Source organism: Zophobas morio, unplaced genomic scaffold, assembly GCF_036711695.1.
Source record: "Zophobas morio isolate AGI-343-1 ecotype UQ-CSIRO unplaced genomic scaffold, CSIRO_AGI_Zmor_V1 ptg000004l, whole genome shotgun sequence".
NCBI classification, from domain to species: Eukaryota; Metazoa; Arthropoda; class Insecta; order Coleoptera; family Tenebrionidae; genus Zophobas; species Zophobas morio.
This window is the reverse complement of record NW_026972109.1, coordinates 14,937,513-14,956,865: the sequence shown is the minus strand read 5'-3', so window position 1 is coordinate 14,956,865 and position 19,353 is coordinate 14,937,513. Positions and strand designations below refer to the sequence as shown.

At 33.6% G+C, this 19,353-nt stretch overlaps 2 protein-coding genes across 4 annotated transcripts in view; both read right to left on the bottom strand.

Moving 5' to 3' along the window:
* Positions 1-7,553: 7,553 nt before the first annotated feature.
* On the bottom strand, positions 7,554-8,741 carry LOC135135228 (retinol dehydrogenase 11-like). Its single transcript, XM_064064253.1, has 4 exons — positions 8,591-8,741; positions 8,216-8,545; positions 7,872-8,164; positions 7,554-7,810 (listed from the first exon to the last, which is right to left on the bottom strand). Exons 1-4 carry the CDS (start codon positions 8,733-8,735, stop codon positions 7,625-7,627), a joined length of 954 nt encoding a protein of 317 aa, XP_063920323.1. The 5' UTR covers positions 8,736-8,741; the 3' UTR covers positions 7,554-7,624.
* Positions 8,742-9,095: 354 nt separating this feature from the next.
* LOC135142679 (phospholipase A1-like) overlaps positions 9,096-19,353 on the bottom strand; it is a 59,476-nt gene continuing 49,218 nt past the window's right edge. For 2 of the 3 annotated variants that reach the window (XM_064074439.1, XM_064074443.1), the window contains 3 exons: positions 10,055-10,241; positions 9,422-10,007; positions 9,096-9,373 (listed from right to left, as the gene is read on the bottom strand). In XM_064074439.1, the coding sequence (XP_063930509.1) occupies positions 9,113-9,373; positions 9,422-10,007; positions 10,055-10,164 (957 nt within the window). In that variant the 5' untranslated portion in view covers positions 10,165-10,241 and the 3' untranslated portion in view covers positions 9,096-9,112. Of the gene's footprint in view, positions 9,374-9,421; positions 10,008-10,054; positions 10,242-10,291; positions 10,345-19,353 lie in introns of those variants that run through there. The other variant, XM_064074431.1, reaches the window with a different exon arrangement.

Here is a 19,353-nt window from a genome sequence, read left to right as displayed (position 1 = left end):
ATAGAAATAGCCAACGACTTCTGATCCGTTGTCTTTTTGACACAGTGGTATCCATTCTGTGCTAAAACCAGGGTATTTGGCCTAAAGAAAACGCAGGCCGTAGTTTTGGCACATAACACTTCCTGAATGTATAGTGAACCAAGAGTTATAAGGTTATATGGCCATCATAAAAGTAGTTGACCGCAAATAAATACCCCCTTTGTGTGGTTCGCACTAAGCTTACCGGTTGGCAATAAATCATCTTCTAAACATTTCTTGCTCATATTTAACAGGGCCGGCTTTCAAAGCGAGTGGTTATTTCGGAACCCTCAGCGGCTGCAGGTAGTAAAGAAATAGTGGAGTGGTGGATTTTCATATTTAGTGAAAGCCGTCCCTGAACGAAACCACAAGAGCCGGTCGAGCTGCAGTGGACACGTTATTTACGACCCTAAAACCTTTTCTATTGTAACCAACTTAACTTCGACACAATGGGATGATTTTATGATGGCCATATAAACTTATAGCTCTTGGTTCACTATAATTCTAACTTAAGTTTTAAAACTATAAAACTTACCAAAATATAACAAAATAAGGAACATTGTTGCGTACATCCTCTACCGTAATGGATACGTTGATAATGAAGAACTAGGGCACGATTCGTATTTAGTGGTTTGTTAAATTTTTAGTCTACATATATTTGTGATTAGAATGAGTGATAACGACAAAAGTAGGGTAAAAATATGCGTGACGCCGTGCGCAGAAGCGATGCGCAGTAGTCATACTAGTATGGTGGCGCTTCGATCGCGTCGCATGGTTTGCGCCTTTACTGAATGTTCCGGTAGATGTCTCTTTGCGCTCCGGAATTTTTGTGTGTTTAAAATTTGGCGGGTAATTTAAAATAAAATTCCCTTACGTCTCAAGATGAGGGTGCACGCTTCTGAGTGAGGCCCCTCTAAATCTAACCCCACTTTTCATTCAAAATTATTATCGAAAAATAGTAGCAACAAAAACAAAAATTTTAAATAATTATATATTTATAAACTTATACTATAATACATTTGAAAAAAATAAAAGTATCCATTATAAACAAATCTTAAATCTAATTAATATATACAATATAAAAGCAAAAATAAACAATAGAGTACAAAACTAATGCCTAATTAACTAATGAACATATTTTACATAATTCATTTTAAAAAATAAAAAACAATATATATGAAAGCGAAAACTATAACAGAAACAAAAAAACTAGTAAACAGAATTAATATAATTAATTCATCGTCTTCATAAGCAACTTCCATACTTTTGGAGTCTTCTTCTTCTTGTAGAGTCGTAAGTTGATTTTCATATATTTTCTTTCGATGCGAAACTTGTAATGTAGTTTCTAGATGGATTCCAGTTGTAGTTTCCGTCTTCGAAATCGTTCACCATCTCTAGCGTATTGTTGCTAAATAGGACCATTTCACCATTAAAAATGTATTTTCGGAGAGTTAAAATTTCCGAGCGAAGATAATAAAAATAGTTGAAACTAAAATGAAAATTTATCGGTTTAGATTTACTTTATAAAAAAATGTATACTGACAATAACGGAAATCCCTTAATTTTTCAGCTTTTAAACTCGTTTTTCGATAACTCTGAGAACCGATAAGATTTTCTTCCTCATATGAGCGAATTAGCAACTGTAGGATGGGTCAAAGCAGAAAACGAAGAGAAAGTTGATTCAGGACTAAAAGCAGTCGTTGAAATTGGTGCTACTATAGGACCTCTTCCAAGTATTATAAGAATTTTGTAATAAATGTTGAATCATCACATGATATCGGTTAAATTTATCCATGAATTTTTTCCGGTGGAAGACCCAACCATTTAACAGAACTTTTTCCTCCTTTGCGACGTACTACTTTTTCGATTAAATATACGTAAGAATATTTAGTTTTTTAAAGTTCGTAATTATAAATATCTTCGTAGACTAGTTAGGTGTGTAACCTTTTTCGAACAATAATTTTTCTTTGCTGCTTCTTACAAAATCATCAGGTAAAAATTTTTTGTTTTTGGGCACAATTTTCAGTCCTCGTTAAATATTGTTATCTCTCCTTCGTTATATTTGTTCATTTCTATTGGTTTCTTTCCAGTCGTACGATGAATAGATGAGTTGTATTCAGATGTGACCCGTTCTAAATGATTTAACCATCTATAGGAAAAAGTTTAGATTTAATTGTTCGAATGACTCTTTCCGCGATAGATGCCTTTTTAACGCTGTATGTACTATAATGATTAATTTTGTATTTTCGCTTTAATTTGTTGAAACGATTATTATAAAATTCTTTTCCTTGGTCGCTTTGTAAATTTCTCGGATGTCGTCGACTTCTTTTAAATATGAACTCCATAGCTTGCACAACTTCTTCTGCTCCTTTTGTTTTGAGCGATTTAGGCCATAAAAATTTCGAAAAGCAGTCGAATTTGTATCCAATATTTTCGCTAAAGTAACTAGAAACGTAAATCAGGCAAATCGATCTGCCACAAGTCATCTAAGCCTTTGTTTACTGTATGTCTTCTATGAAATGTTCTCCGTGCTGGTTTAAAAATTTCTGCAATTTGGTTTTCTATATTCGATATTGCAGCATTGAATTTATTATCCCACAATTTATCCGCTTCCGCAATGTTCTTCTTTAACGCTCTCAGTGCACTAACAAGGTTATCAGTTTTTTATTAAGACCTTCTTTAATCACATCCGTATATTGTTTCGTACATACATCGTTTTTATCAGACGGTAATGACACATTACAAATTCTATGAGTAGCCAGTAAAATTTTTACAGGCCTGCTCGTGCTCATACAGCCATGTATTTTAAACATTTTAAACTATTATAAGTTGTAATGACAGCCAAAATTGATTCAGGTAAATTTTCACTCACAATTGCTGCTTCCTCAGTAATATAGCTTGCGCCACACTCATTTCTCAATACATCGAAAACGATAAATCTAAAGCTCATACGATGTTTCTTCAAATATTGGAGCTTCTAGAGTTTTTAATAGTTTATAATAGTTATTTACAAGTGAGAAACAAATAAAATATTGAACAATACACGCAAGGTAACGGGTTTTTACTGGCTCCAGAAGGTGATCTTACCATGCTAGTAATGTTAAGGTTGGCGTCTGGTTCGGTTTAGCCCTATACTAAATACATTGAAAACATCGTCGCGGTTTCCAGAGTTGCATTTTAAAAATATGAGATATATCGCTTTAAAAAAATTATATTTCGAATTAAGAAACTTCAGTCCAGGGGACCTCCATATTTATATTCATATCTAGTATGCAGTTTTTACAAAAAAAAATTATAAAGTTGAACAACTTTTACATCACATTTTAACCGGCACATAGATGCATTTTTTGACGAAGTGCTGAAGTTTTTTGCATTCTGAGATAGGAGGTCCCCTGGGGAAAAGTGTCAGCTTTCTTTTGATACCATATATAATATTAAAAAATCCACGACTGAGGTAAATAACTCGCGAAAAATCAAAATCTATTGAAACGAGAAATCGGCATTAAACGAGCTGTGATGCGGTAGCAGAATGCAGGTTTACTTAGATTCTGACTTGGTTGGAGATTTCAGTATTTTAAAAATGCAATTCCGGAAACTACGACGATGTTTTCAATGTATTTAGTATTGGGCGAAACCGAACCAGACGCCACCCTTAAATACTATAATTTGTTGGCTCAATGAAAATTTGCTCTCCTGGATTGACAGTTATAGCGGTTTCATAGATGGTATGTGATCTTTTACTTTGATAATAGGATCCTGTAACCATATTACATTCCACTCGAATCGTGCTCACTTTTATAATATTTACAGGTAAATCGCTTTCGTGTAAAGTGTTTGCAGGTAGGTAAATTAACTCCATATTTACTCTTCAATTCACACTTTAAAGTATTAAGGTTAGGTTTTAGAGAAAAAATTGTTGATCGTTCTTTGTCGCTCGTACATTCTAGGCAGAGAAAATTCTGAATATACTGTTCTATTGCATCTATAGGCTCCCTTAGCGAAAATGATCTCTCTTTCTTTACTATCACCTTCTTTGAAATAATGAAACTTGTTTGTTCCGTACTCGATACTTGGAATATTATTCGTGGTTAGAAATCCTGTAAAAGCCAATGAGTATTCGTAATGTGGATGAAGGTCAATAACAGAATTATACGTAGCACTTAATCTATTTGTATTACCGACAAGTGAAAACGTCGTATGCATGATGAAGACTGAGGTAGAAAAATATCAGTCAGGTTACTTTATACCAATTTTATTTTATTAGACAAAAATTGTAAACACAAATGTCGACAATTATATTTTAATTTTTGAAATCTTTTATGATTAAAGCATATTTTACAATTTTTAAAATATTCCATTAGCTCTGGTGGTGGTTTCAAATTACCGTAACTGTCAAAATAATAAACATTTTTTCCAAATTTTTTATAAGCTACCCAGTGAGTCATAGTTTCTAGGCCCAGCTGATGGTAATGAATTTCTCATAAATACACCTCTAAAATTAGAAATTTTTGATAACGAATCATATTTTCTTACATCCTCATCCGATAAAGGTCTTTTGGGTAGTTCTAGTAAAAGTTTTTTGAGACGTTTTCCAAAAATAAACCGTAACCGTCTTTACGTTTTCGTAAAAATAATTCGCTTCCTTGTTTTCCTATTACTATAGCTTCCATTGTTTTGTGGTGACGTTATTTTTCGTCCAATTTTTGTTTCGCTTGTTTTGCATCGTTTACCGCTTTGGCTATACCAGCTCCACCTCCAGACAATGCACCAAGGGCTGATAATCCTCCAAATATCAACGGTAGAAGTGGTAAAAATCCTCCGTGTTTAATTGGAAGGACACGGGGTATTTTAATTCGACTCCGACCTCCTGCTTTTTTTATTGCTAATAGAGCGGTTTTTAGTGCGTTTTGTATAGTGTTGAGACCAACATGATTGTTTTATTGTATTGATGAGCTCAAAACAGCTCGATGAAAAGTTCGTCGTTATCATGATTACATCATTGAGGCTTGTCCCCACAACGCTACAGATTGATTACTTCATCGAGGCATTTCCTCAAAACGCTGCAGATTGATTACTTCATCGAGACTTGTCTTCGCAACGCTAGAGATAGATAACATCAACGAGGCTTATTCCTCCCACCGCTAAAATATACGTACATCATCAAGGCAATTCCTCGCAACGATTTAAAATTTACATCACCGAGACGCTTTCTTCCTCGCAACGATGATATTTTTGTGTCTGCTTATTATGTGTTTTGTTAGGCTATCCAGTTCGCGGTTTTCTAAACTCTCAAAGTAAATTCTTTTTTTAAAATAACCAATCACTTAGATCATGATATAATTTGACATAATGTAAACTCTTTGTTTGAATCGTTGATAAAGTATGGCAATTATTAATCTCATGTAAATTTTTCTAACTTTGCAATTTTTCACCTCATACAATATTTCTCTATCTCACAATTTAACTTCAGTAATTTTCTTTGGTATATAATTTTAATTGAACGTAAATTTCATTCACTGCAATTTTGACCTCACATAATATTTTCATTTGCACAAGTTTATTTCACTCCAGATCTTTTGTTTTTATAAATCTTTGCTAGTTTTGTTTTGTAAATATTTTGTTGATGAATGTTTCCATCGTATAAATTATTTGATGTCCAATTTTAATCTCACATAAGAATTAATTGTTCTATAAAGTTTCACTAGATTGTATGGCGAATTTAAATGTTGTTTATTGCTCTTTTGTTGTTAATATCAGAAATTATAAGAGATTGAACATTTAAAATGGAACTGAGGTTAAATAACATAGAAAACGTGGCAGAAGTGAAGTGTGGTGTGGATAGATTCAGGGGCGGTTGCGATGTTGTAGTTCTCTCGATTTGGCCCAATAGTCGAGACCTAACTGCGATCGTAATGACCTAGTTTCGGACGGCAGGTTCATCCTAGAGACGTGTAATATGCTGTACGGGTAGGCTTGCGATAGATAGAATCATCGTCGAGAGGGGGGAGAACAGCCCCAGACCGGTAGCCCCAAACTCCGCTTGTGCTAGCACGCCTCAGAGGTACTTTTGTTGTGCTCCTGTTAACTGCCCTAACTTTAAATTTGACGCCACACGCCCGTAATAACTTGTGTGTTTGCAGTTACTTTAATTCAGATTTTGCATTGATTCCAAACAGATGTATAGGATTTCCGTTTGTTCGTTTTTCATATGTGTATGTCTGTCAATTTTTCTTTCATATTTTTTTAAGGTGTTTGAAATATAATATGTCCGTGAATATACGACAGGGGGTTTTTGGGGCTGAGGAGTGAATCCTCGCAGCTTCTTTCCTCCTGAGAGGGGTGCCATGTTAGCCCCTCCAAAACAATTTTGTCTATTATTTCTTGCGCTCTCGACTCACACACACACGCAGTATATGCTCACTTGTACGAAAGAACGTCTTCCCGCCACTTTAAAAAAAACACACACACACAACGTAGGTTCCCATTTGTAAGACGATCACAGCCAAGGCCAAACTTTGAATTTTTAAATTTTTCGCGGGCCTTTCAAACTTTTTTATGGTCAATTTAAAGGCGGGAAGTTTGGGTTATCACAATCCAGAAGACACAACTAATGAGAAAAATATGAAGATTGAAAATTCGGTATCCACTGATAGATCAACAATTTACAATTTTTAACGCAAATCGAGTGTTTAGGAAAGTACTACCAAAATTTATTGCGGAAGAAAGAAGACGAAATTTATTGATTAAAAGAAAAAATTTACAGTTTAAATTTGGAGAATTAAAAACTTAATGACAAATTGTCCAAAATTTTGGTTGGTTCAGACTATTTACATTTATATTTTATATTTTCCTTATTACACATTCTATTTTTGAATTTGCTGCTGTGAAGGCAGTTGTAGTTTGTAGTTTATATTTCTTTGATTGCATATCTGTATTCTAAATGCGTACAATGTAATTAACTAATTACCAAGCAGTCCACGAGATCATTTTAATATTGATATTGTTACGAAATAAACTCATAACCTCTCCGGTACCTATGAGTTTTTCTAGTATGTGTGTCGATGAGCGGTGACTCATTGACGGCCGAGCGGCGGGCGCATAAAGACAGTCTGGAGCCGGTTACCGGAAGTCTCGAAGCGACGTCCAGGGAAGTCTCAAAGCGGATGGATGTTCGTGAAAGATCTCGATCGGAGATTCGGAGAAGTATGGGTTTAAATAGAGGCGACCGTCGGGAATCGATTATTCAGCCAGTGGAGACAGTCAAGAGTGTCCAATGAAATTCACCGGAATAATTTCTGTACATATTCGTTGCAATAGTTAGTAGTGTAATTCGAGTTAAAGAAATAAATCGTTGAGTTTTTTTACCTACGCCCGATTAATTATTCGCCCGTCAAACGTAACAACATGATGATATTTGATACAGCGTTGGTCATTGTATTTTTATATTAGTCAGCACTTGCTTTGCGAACGATAATAAAATTTATTAATATAAATATATTTATAATTAGGTACTTATATTTTTTTCTTGACAACAACGTGGTTGAACTTTGTTTTATTCGTACGAAATAATTAAACGGACATTGAAAACAGTTAAATTAACATTTCTTCAGGTTTTAGTCCAACAATATCTTTCGTCAAATCTCAAATCCCACATTTTTTTCGAAAGTCCTGGAACCCTAACAGTTATATATGGCGGTACTTCTTGGCAGTCCTCAAAATGTGCTCCGTTATGTCTTTCGATGTCTTTGGCCACAGAACAATAAATTGTAGTCTGCGCCCCTTCTTCGCTTGTCTAGATAGTAAAGCAGTACAAATTTACGATAAAGGTATTAAAAAACCAAAACAACACTTACTTTAAGGAACACATTTTTAACGAAATTTACAATAAATTTTAATGTGCCTTTGGCATGTCTGAAAATTTCAGTCTTTACGATTCCTGGATGCAATGAATACGTGGTTGTTTCAGTCCCATCCAATCTCTTCGCAAGTTCTATGGTGAATAAAATATTGCATAACTTGGAATAGTTGTAGATGTAACAAAGACCTGGGAACTTATCTACATCAGCTAGTTCAAAATAACGGGCGTATTTTGCGAGAATCGATGATACATTGACCACTCGGCTTCCTTTAGTCTTTTTTAGTAGTCCTAAATCATTAATGTATATAGAATGACAACAATAACAAATTTTCCACAAACCAAAAAGAAGATTTGTTAGAAGAAATGCAGAGAAGTAGTTAATTTGCATCACCAAAACGTGTCCATCTTTACTCCTCTTGTCACCTATTCCTGCAGCTCCTGCATTGTTGACCAGAATGTCTAAACGCTCCTCTGTTTCGTTTATCCTCTTCGCAAACTCCCTCACCGTTTCAAAAGAACTCATATCAATCAGTTGTACAACAATATTTTTGTTGCCAGTTTCTTCCACTATTCTGATTCGAGCTTCTTCTGCACGCCCTTCGTCTCGACATGCTAAAATCACTCGAGCACCCCTTTTGGCAAAGTCTAAAGCCGTATCGTAACCGATACCTAAAACGACTTTTAATTTTCTAGAAGTTACTAAAGCGCACTTACCTGTATTAGCTCCTGTAACTATTGCGGTTTTGCCCACCAGACATGTATGACTTCGGCACCATCCTGTAGTCACTTTCATATAAATTTTGAAGACAATAAGTAGGGCAAAGATGATGAGAAATATGACTGCAGTTGTGGACAGCATATTCGATAAAGGCCAGCGTTTTTTACTGTTTACGCTGCCGTCAATATGCAAGTGGGTTCTCGTGAATGTATAATTGATAAGAAGCGATAAGATTTACAAGGCAGAAATAGTCAAATTTCCAAGATAAAAATTTTGGTAATACAACATTTACAAGTCAGAAATAGTCAAATCTCCAAAATAAAAATTTTGGTAATATAACACAAACACGTAGTAAACATAACTGCACACACGATTTTATTTTTATAAGTATTAAGGAGTAAAATTTTAATTATTTACAATGTAATGAATACATTTTTGTACCTGATACATACAAACAACGCTTGTTCCTGTTACAAATGATAAATTACAAAAACCCTGCTCGGAAAATAGTAACTTTTTTATTTTTTGTCGTTCTGGTCAACATCGGTGTTAATTGCTTTGACAGCAAACGGTGCAGCTTCGCCTGTTCTTAAATAATAATCTCCTCGTGTACTACTAGGTGTGTCATCTCCCATTGGAACTCCTTCTCCGTCTTTACATGTATCGCTCTTTTCAAAATTTTCGAAAGAATCACAAGGGTACCCCATGAAAGGAGTCTTAGAAACAAGACTTTCAGCAAAATATATCCAACTTCGTCCATGACTACAACCCTCCACCATCTAAAAAATACCTGAAAACCCTTCTTTTTCTACAATTTCTTCACCTACTTCAAAAATATTTCCACACCCAGGTTGAGGGACGCTTCCACCGTTTGGACGAAAATCAGCATGACCTATGGAATCCCCCACTCCTAAGTATCCTGCACAAGTATGAATGACATCAACAAAACCAGCATCGTCCTTTTTTAAACGCCCACCACTCACTAACTGAATATTATCAAACCCAGGTTTAGCAGGATCAAGGGCTGTTATTCTTCCAATTTTCCCTTTTTTGACAACTCGGGCTGCAAATCCTGACACGTGAGCACCTAGACTGTGACCCACCAGGTGAATATTTTGAGGATCTACTCCATAATCTACAATTTCGTTGAGGAACTGGGAGTAGTATTCACCTACGGAACTGCTGGCAGACATGGGGATGGGGTAAACAACGTTCCCAGCAATGTCGCCCCAGTCCATTATAATAACATTTGCGTCGTATTTTTTCAAGAAGCCGTTTTTAATATCTATACATGTGTCGGACGTGCCAGCAGACATCCATCCATGAGTCACGAATTTAGTTGGTTTAGTCTTGTCAAAAATTGTGTCGTAGGTTTGGATGGAGTCTTCAATGAGGGTACCATTGGGGTGTTGTCTAAATTTTTAAGTTTACTAATGGAAGAAGAAAGGAATGGTAGCTACCTGGTGTAGAGAGTAAATGAAACTGCTTCACTTGGTTCTGGGGTGAAAAATTTGGTTTCGGGAGCAGTGAAATAGCCAATGGCGAGTGCTCCGTCGTCTTTTTGATACATTGGTATCCATTCTGTGCCAAAACCAGGGTATTGGGCCTGAAGAGCACTCCGGTCGTAGTTTTGGCACGTCACACTTCCTGCACGTAATTCTAACTTAAGTTTTATAAGTTGAAACTATAAAACTTACCAAAATATAACAAAATAAGGAACATTGTTGCGTACATCCACAAAATACGACTACAATTAATACATTATTTTTATACTTTGCTGTCGATTCAGCCCAAAATAATTACTTCCGCGGTTTACGTTGTATTAATGAATAAGTATATTTTATCTAAAGGGTCCTAATTAGCAATAATAAGCGTGCATTAAATTATAAATATTTAAATAGCGGATGAGTTTTTGATATGAAAATCACCTCTGCCGTAATGGATATAATCAGGTTAAGTTGATAGTGAAGAACTAGGGCACGATTCGTATTTAGTGGTTTGTTAAATTTTTCATCTGCATATATTTGTGATTAGAACGAGTGATAACGACAATTATTTGAAATTTATTTGACACAAGAACATCCGCAGGTAAAAAATATCAATAGGTGGGTTGTTTAGTATTGTATATTTTAAATATTCATTTTCTGGTGTAGCAATGAACACTTTTGTAAACAGTCGAAGAAAAAAAAACGTCGTGTATGTGATTCTTTGACTTTAAATAATTCATTGACATATAAAATGTAAATGTAGTAAATGCTATTTAAATTTTATAAAATGATATACTCCTATACTTGTAATTTATGAATCCGTCTTAAGTTTTTACCACCACTTTATACTCAACTTGTCTCTTATACCATCAGGAGACCAATTTTTCTGTAGTTCGTTTAATTATATTTATGATTGCTCACTGTAGATAATTTTTGTTAGTGATTTTTCAGGCTGATTATATTCTCAAAACACGTTCTAACTTAAGTTTTATTTTGAATTCTTTCAATTCTTTTAAAAACAAAAGATGAAGCGCCCCCAAGTTTGTTTTAAACTCTTTCAAAAAATATCAAATATTCTAAAATTCCTTTAAATTTTTAAAAACATAAACCGCTCGGTATTTCAAAACTCTAAAAAGAAATTAGAAAAAAAATCGCTTTGCCAATTTCTGGAAAATATCGGACGACTCGGTTCTTGGAATTCGCGGACCCAAGTATGGGTCTCCGAGGGAGTAATGCACCGAAACCAGTCTTAACGAGTTCGGAGAAGTGTCTTCCACTGTTAATTAATTAAATCAACTTTGAATAATATTTTAAAAAAAATTGTTTTGGTTTTTAGTGAATCAAGAGTTAAAGTGAAGTTTAAACGGTTTTTGAAAAAAATTCTTTTGGTTTGATGGGCAAAGTCTTAGTGGAGTTAGTAGTAGCAGGATCTAAGAGGATTTTATGGAGGTTCAAAGTTTGTTCTGCCTAAGTTTTATTACGATTTTCAAAATTATATCGTATACGTTTAAAAAGGGAAAATTCTGTGGATTCACCATGGTTGATAAAAAAGCAATTCGTTGTTGTAATTCTGCAATTCCATGAGCTTCTGATTTATAAAAGTTTATTTACATTTTTCGAAAATGACAGTGAACTCTTCAAAGACAAATTTAACAATAAGTTGCGTGAATATGTTTTCTTAATTTATACTTTAACCAAAATTTGTCTAATCATCCCCATTAACAATTTCATGACGTTACCTCAACATTTTGCGTAGTAAAAGCTATTCTAGTTTTATAAAATAAGATACTTCTATAGTTTATGATTCCGCCTTGACTTTAAGATCCAAATTATATACTAATATTTTATAAAATTCGTTTAGGTTTTATCCTTTTTGCTTAGTTTTTCTTAAATTTTGCAATAATGGAAGAAATTACATGTGTTTGATTATGCTTCAGGAGTTGGATTTAAATAACTTTAGGTCGGTTTTTACTTCCCGAGCGTAAGTGAAGAAAAAACTGAAGTCAAGTTCATCAAGCCACTGGCTACTTTTATATTTTCTCAACGTTTTACATTGGTGGGAGACTTCAAAATATTTTATTGGCAACGTGTAAATGTATGGTAAATATCGGATTTTGAGGGGTTTAAAAGGACGGGCTCTATCGGTTACCTGTTATAGGTGGATCAGAAAAATGGATAAAGTTTGTTTGACCACAAATTTTAAAATTCTGCCCCTGTTTACTCAACTATTCATTAAGATATTTTATTTCTGTAAAGCGCAAAGGATTTTTTAATACAATTTCTACTAATGTACCTTTTTGAAAATTTAAATTGATCCATAAATAGCGAAAACCAGACAATCTCATATTCATCACAATTTTAACGCGTTGTAGTTTTTTTTTGACAACAAAATTTAAAAAACGGGAAAGCAGTCTGAGTAGGGTTTTGTACGTTGATTTCAACGGTATGAAGTTTATTAATAATAATAATAATAATAAACTTTATTCATTTCCAGAAAAACATATACACATGTATAAGGAAAGATCGTCAACATTATAAATAAACAATTAATAAATGTGCAACATATAAGTTTGTGAGTTAGACATCACGGAGGAACTCATCTAATGTATAATAGCTTTTTTTTAATAGAAATTTTTTGACATTTAACTTGAACACACGTAAATTGGTGTTAATTCTTATGTCTACTGGCAGCGCATTAAAGAACTTACATCCGTTATAGAAGCCAGCTTTTTGATACATTGATGTTGAGTGTTTGTGTGGTAACAAAGTCACATTCTTATGTCTAGTATGATATTGATAATTAGCTCTATTGATGGTAAAGTCTGAAAGATTTTTATATACCATAGAAACAAGTTTGTAAATGTAAATACTGGGTACCGTCAGTATTCCAAGTTCGCAAAAAGCTTTTCTACAAGAGTCTGAAAATTTCAACTTTGCCATCATTCGAACAGCTAGTTTTTGAATCAAAAAAACTTTATGAGAGTCAGTGGCAGCTCCCCAGTGACATATTGCATAGCGTATAATGCTGTGGAAACAGCACACAATCGGACGTATACTTTTGGCAAAAACTTGGGCAGGAGTTTATATGTATTTTCTTATTCTGGAATATACTTTAGCTCACCCTTAAAATGATGAAGAGCTTATGTATATTATGGTTACCTGGTTTCTTAACAAATTCTGTACTAAACTCGTTTTAGATTTTAACTCCCTACTGGACTGGGTTAATCGTCTTTTTGTGGGGTGGGATTATTATCCCACCAGGTCAGGTAAACGATTCGTAGAAAAAAACAAAACAATATTTTTGAGTATCTGGGTTAAAAGTAATTGCAAAAAGTAATTGTAAAAGTGTCTGAATTACTCAAAAAAAGTAATTTATTAAAATTACTCATATTTCTTGGAAAGTAATGCATTACAATTACTCATTACTTGAAAAGAAATTAAATTGCAGTAATGAATTACTTCCAACCACTGGATACTATACATATATCACTATGGATAGGTGCAGTGTAATACCAATGATAACAATATTGTTACGAAATAAACCCATACGCCGCGCCGCCCCGGTACGACGCCTATGGATTCTAGCATGTACGGCGATGATGACTCATTGTCAGTGACGGCGGCAGACGATGGCTGTGCTCGCACAAATGGACGAGAAAATGGGCGCAAGAATGGAAAAAATGGGGGGAAATGGACGAAAAAATGGACGCAAGAATGGAAAAGATGGACGAAAAAATAGACAAGCATAAAGATGACAATCACCAGCCTAAGTGAAAAATTCCAAGTGGAAGTGGAAGCAAACAAAAATGAAATAACAGGAATTAAAGAACAAATGAAGGACATAGAAACAAATTTGAAGGTTATGCAAAATTTTGTCGGAGAAAATGTGGTCTTGATAGATCAAAAAGTAAGAGAGGAAGTCGAACATCAGCTAAAGAGTGAGTTCGAGAAATCAGTAGAGGAATGTATAAAAGATCGAGTGAAAATTATAGAAGCTAGGATGGAGATCAAAATGAAGAAATTCGAGAAGTTAATGAAAAATACAGCAACAACTAGCTCATGTAATGTAAAGTCGGCCCATAGAACAATTCAACCACCCATCTATGATGGTCAGACACCGTGGTCATCATACAAAAAGCAGTTCGAGGCAGCAGCGGCGAATCTTTGGGAAGAAGAAATGAAAGCTACAGCCTTGGTAATAGCGTTGAGAAGTGCAGCGCTGGAGATACTCCATACTCTGTCTGAAGAAGATAGATGAAATAGATACGGTGCCCTAGAACTCCGAAAATAGTTTTTGCCGTCCAATTAAAGACAAGAGCACAGAAAGTTGGGGAAGCATACTCCGAAGCACCACCGAGCCACCGACTATTCAAGAGTGGCTTGCATTTGTAAACGGCATTCGCGACGTTGAAGTTAAAAAAACGTTACAAGTATTCAGGGCCGGTTCTGGCTTGTCAGTAGTCTGCGTGCGAGTGGATTTTTTACACCCCTAACTTGTTACAAATAAATGGTAAAAAATAAGCAAAAAAACAGTTTATTTAATACAGCATGTAGGTAGACATAATATAACAAAGATACAAAAAATATGAAAGAAAAAACCGTAGCTCAAACAATTAAATAAATTTAAGTGAGATACTTGACAGGAAAAAGACAACATCACTATTTGTTACCATTTAACTCCCTTAGTTTTGTTCCTAGCTAAGTCGTCTATAATATCGGACAGATCTAAGCTTTCACAAAGTTCATTTTCAATTGCTAAAAGGCTTCATTCTCTTAGCCGCTCTTGGCTCAGAAGATCGCAAATAATTTTTTATTAATTTTAATTTCGAAAAATTTCTTTCACTAGTGGCAACACTTATAGGTAAGCTCAAACAAATTCTAAAAGAAATAAATAAATTAGGAAATGATGATTGTAAATTATTGTTAACGATGTAATTTAAATTTTAAATAGGATTCAAAAAAATTGTTTGTATGATTTTGTATGTTTTTAAGGTAATTCGTGAAATAAATCTAAACCATCAATGTCTTTTAATAATGAATTTTCGACATTTGCTTGTAAACTGAGGTCCAAATCAAAACAAGCTTTTTTTAATGCTTCTTCAGATAAATTTTGAAAATCGCATAAAAATTTAAATAAATTATTACAGTCATTTAAATTTCGAAATCTCTCTTCAATTGCTGTTATAGCGGTATCTAAAATTACAAAATAAAAATCTATTTTAAAAATTTCTATAGGATCTTCCAAGTTGTTGACTGGGCATTCGTAACTAAAATGTCTTACTTTTGTTTTTTTACGAATAATTGAAAATTCAGCAGAAACGTCATTTTCAGCTGCAAAATTTTTCGCAACACTAATATATTTGTGAAATTCCTCGTTACATCGCTTATCTTTTACAAATTTTAATATAATATCATTTAATATTCTTGAGTATTCATTTAAATTAGACCTTGGCCTTTGTAACATTTTACTTGATACATCTATTTTTGATAATATAACATCCCAAATAACAATGGAACAAATAAATTTAAAGTCTGTTAATTTGTTTAACAATCCGTTGGCCGTATTTCGTTTTGATGTCTCGAGAACTATCCTCAGTTAAGTCATTTAAACTTTTAATAATGCCATTTAGCTGAAGTCTCAGGGGACGAATAGCGTTTATTCTGCTTTCCCACCTAGTATCAGTCACAGGTTTTAAAGTGAGCCTAGGAGTATTATTTTGTAAAACTTCCCATCTATGCGGGGATGCTGAAAAACACTTATATAACTCTTGTATCACATTGAAAAAATGTACTGTTTCAAAAAGAACTTTAGCAGCGTCATTAATTACAAGATTTATTTTAACGTGTGAGATGCACAAGGAATGAAAAGAGCTCGTGGATTAATGTTTTGAGCCTTGTTTGCAACCCTGAATTTTTGCCACGCATATTAGATCCGTTATCATAGGCTTGTCCGCGAATATTTTGTACGTTTAAGTCATATTTTTTCAAGAGATCGTTTACTAAATAATTATGTAAACCCTCGCCCGTCGTGTCATGTACAGGGTAGAATACTAAAAACAATTCGCATACCGAGACATTTGAATTTGTTACGTCAACAATTCTGACGACAAACGATATCTGCTCTACATGACTAACATCTGGAGTACAATCTAAAATGATTGAAAAGTATTTAGCGGCTACTATTAATTTATTTATTTTCGATTTTATTACGGTTGCTAAAACGGATATAATTTCATTTTGAAAAATTTTTCCTATATAGTGTGGCATATGGGTTTTTAATTCTTGCGACATTTTAATGTTTTTAACATGTTCGCAAATTATTGGGTCAAATTTTTCATACTTTGGTTTAATTTTAAACCTATAGTTAATAATTGTTCTATTGCATCAGCAATAATTTTAAAGTGAGTTTTAATGTACAAGAGTTCATTTTTAACGTTTGCTTTATTCAGGAATTCTTGACCTTTTTTAGTGCTTTGTGCATCTGTGGCTTCAAATGACATTACAACCTAAAAATATTCAATATAAGACTGATAGTAAAAAACCGTTATATATTTACTGACTTGTTTTAAAACATCAAAGTGTTCTGCATAAAACAATGATGCTTGAATCCAAGTGCCTCACCTGGTTAATACAGGTTCAGGTGGGAGAGGTGTATTTGGTAAACTGTTTTTATAAAACTCTACTCTTATTGGTGCTTTTAAAAAGATTTTCTTAACATGGCTAATTATCCCATTGACATCTGGATAATTCAGTCTAATTATTTCAGACACTAAATGTAACCCATGTGCCATACATGTTAAGTGTGTTATATTTTCATAAAACACCTTCAAATTAGTACCAGTTTTGATCATGTACGAACCACCATCTGATACAAACCATTTAACTTTATTGTGTTCAGTTCCTTTTGGCCCAATCAAGCTACAAATTAACGATTAAATAAATTATAATAATTTCAATGCTTAAAATTATCAATAGCACACACAAGGATTCGTTTATACGAGTAAATCTCGAGATTGTGTTGCTATTAGTTTTATCAAGCTGCTTCAAAGCTAGTAGAAATGGACGGCCAGTTTCTTCAGAAGATAACTTTCCAATTACTAAATGGGCTATCTATGTATCTTCCTAATCTGTCCGTCGTCTCCTCGACGCTAATCCATATATCATTATTGCCAATAGAATTTCTAATTTGTTTAATTATTACCTGTAAATTATAAAATTTATGTTAAAAAGTTTTTAAATAAAAATTCTAGTGCTCACCATATCGTAATCTTTTGGTAAATAATTTTTTCTCAAAGTGCTTTCTGAGGGTAAATGCCTTCCTGTATAAATATAATGTATGCATAAAATTTTTAAACTCAGGACAACTAACTTTATTCCATGGAATATTTGCTGCGGTAAATGCCCTACATAAATCGGTGCAAAATTGCCTAAAATCATTGTCGGAACTAATGTTTAATAATGTCTGTTTACTGGATTTATTCTTGTTCTTTTTATGTGCATCGTCATTGCAGTGTTGTTGAAAATGTGATTTTTTTCGCACTTAAACTAGGAAACAAAAATGTGAACATAATTCAAGCTGCAGTATTTTAAATGTTTACTTACAACTTTTCCACACACTTTGCAGAATAACTCATTGTCTTTGGTTGAAGAAGGAAATTGAAAATTAGTGTCCAAATTATTCCCTAACCATAGTTTGATTTTATCTTTCATGGATGATTTTACCTTAGGCATTTTGAGGATTCTTTACTGTATGCACAAAAAACAAAACCGTCCCCAGCACACTCACTAACACGTAGACACTCAGTATATAACAATAAACTTCTAAAATAAAACGCTTTTTCAGAGATTCACCTCCCTTCCGGCTATAATTCAAATGAAATGCAGGCCAGCGTTGTCAGTTGGCGACACAAACCCGTACCATTAAACTCAAGGGCGTTGTTTACAACCCATTTTTAAACAATCTGCCAGCCAAAGCAATGAATTCACGGAAAATCTCTATTGTGCAAGCACGTTCGCTTCCTTGGTCGTGGAATCCTATTTTAAGCCTTTTAAAATTTACAATTAGGTCGTTTAATTAACACTTTAGGTCTCTAACGGTAAATTAGGCATTTTAGGTAGTAATAAATGGGCGTTAAATAAACATAATTTTTTAAATTCGGATAAATATATAAATTTCGCTGCAATGCCTGAAGTAGATATAAAAAGGCAAAAAACCTAAGATCCAAAGCCTATTAATCACAAGTATAGACTCATCATATTTTGCACATTTTGGATAGAATTTATCTGGCAAAATTTTGAGATGACGTCATTAATTTTTTGGGAGGGGGGGAAACGAATAAATGTTGCTTAACAATTTGTCATGATTACGATAACCTTAAAATATTTACACGATTTAGGAGCAATCGATTTTGCAGTTTCAAAATCATACAGGGTGTTACAATCAGATCCGTTTTATCGTTATTTGAATACATTTCAAATGCTGACAAACAGTGATAAATTTCTAACGCCCGGATAACTATGTTTAGGGCTATTTGAAATTTAAAAAACGCATCCAAGTAAGTTTTGAATTTGTATTTTGGGTTGCATTTTGCAGGCTCGTACTCATTCGTGTAATGCCCTGTATTGTAAAATATTGTTATTCAATTTCGAATTTTTTCCAAAAATTCTGGATGTCAATGGTAAAATTCTGCACGGATTGACACACCCAAGTGCAGGCAGTGGACTTCTTTAATAAAAAAATGAATACAGACACCAGACAGATAGACATACGGAAACGGGAGACCACTTTTTTCGTACTCTAGAGGTCATGACAAGTCGAGAAAATATGAAAGTGGCAATTCGGCCGATGGACTCGATTACTATATTTCCTTAGCTTACGCTCGGGAAGTAACAAGTAAAATACCTTAAAATTTCAACAGCTAGAACTACTATTTACAAGAAACTAAATTAACTCAAAATATATTGAAATTGTTTACTTTTTATAATTTTAAACCTAAACAGACCTAACTGTGGGGTTGTTCACAATACACACGTTTTTTAACTTGTTTTGATGTTAGATTGGAAAAACAATCTAACACATTTAAAATTATTAAATAAAGAATGAGACATTTTTACATTGATTGAATCAAAAACGATGTTTTTAATTTTTTATTTAAACTTGCAGGGATTCTCATATAAAAAAAATTAAATTGGCAGAATTAAATTTGATAACAAAATACATCAAACTTTCAAGTATTATGTTAAAATCTTTCTAGTATAATAGTCATTGATAC

Bases quoted from the DNA above. Each gene is read 5' to 3' on its own strand.
- LOC135135228 (XM_064064253.1), bottom strand. From the start codon at position 8,735: ATGCTGTCCACAACTGCAGTCATATTTCTCATCATCTTTGCCCTACTT. The intron at 8,546-8,590 runs GTAAGTGCGCTT...AAGTCGTTTTAG, and splicing joins AGTTACAGGAGCTAATACAG to GTATCGGTTACGATACGGCT. The intron at 8,165-8,215 runs GTTTGTGGAAAA...TTAATGATTTAG, and splicing joins TCTAACAAATCTTCTTTTTG to GACTACTAAAAAAGACTAAA.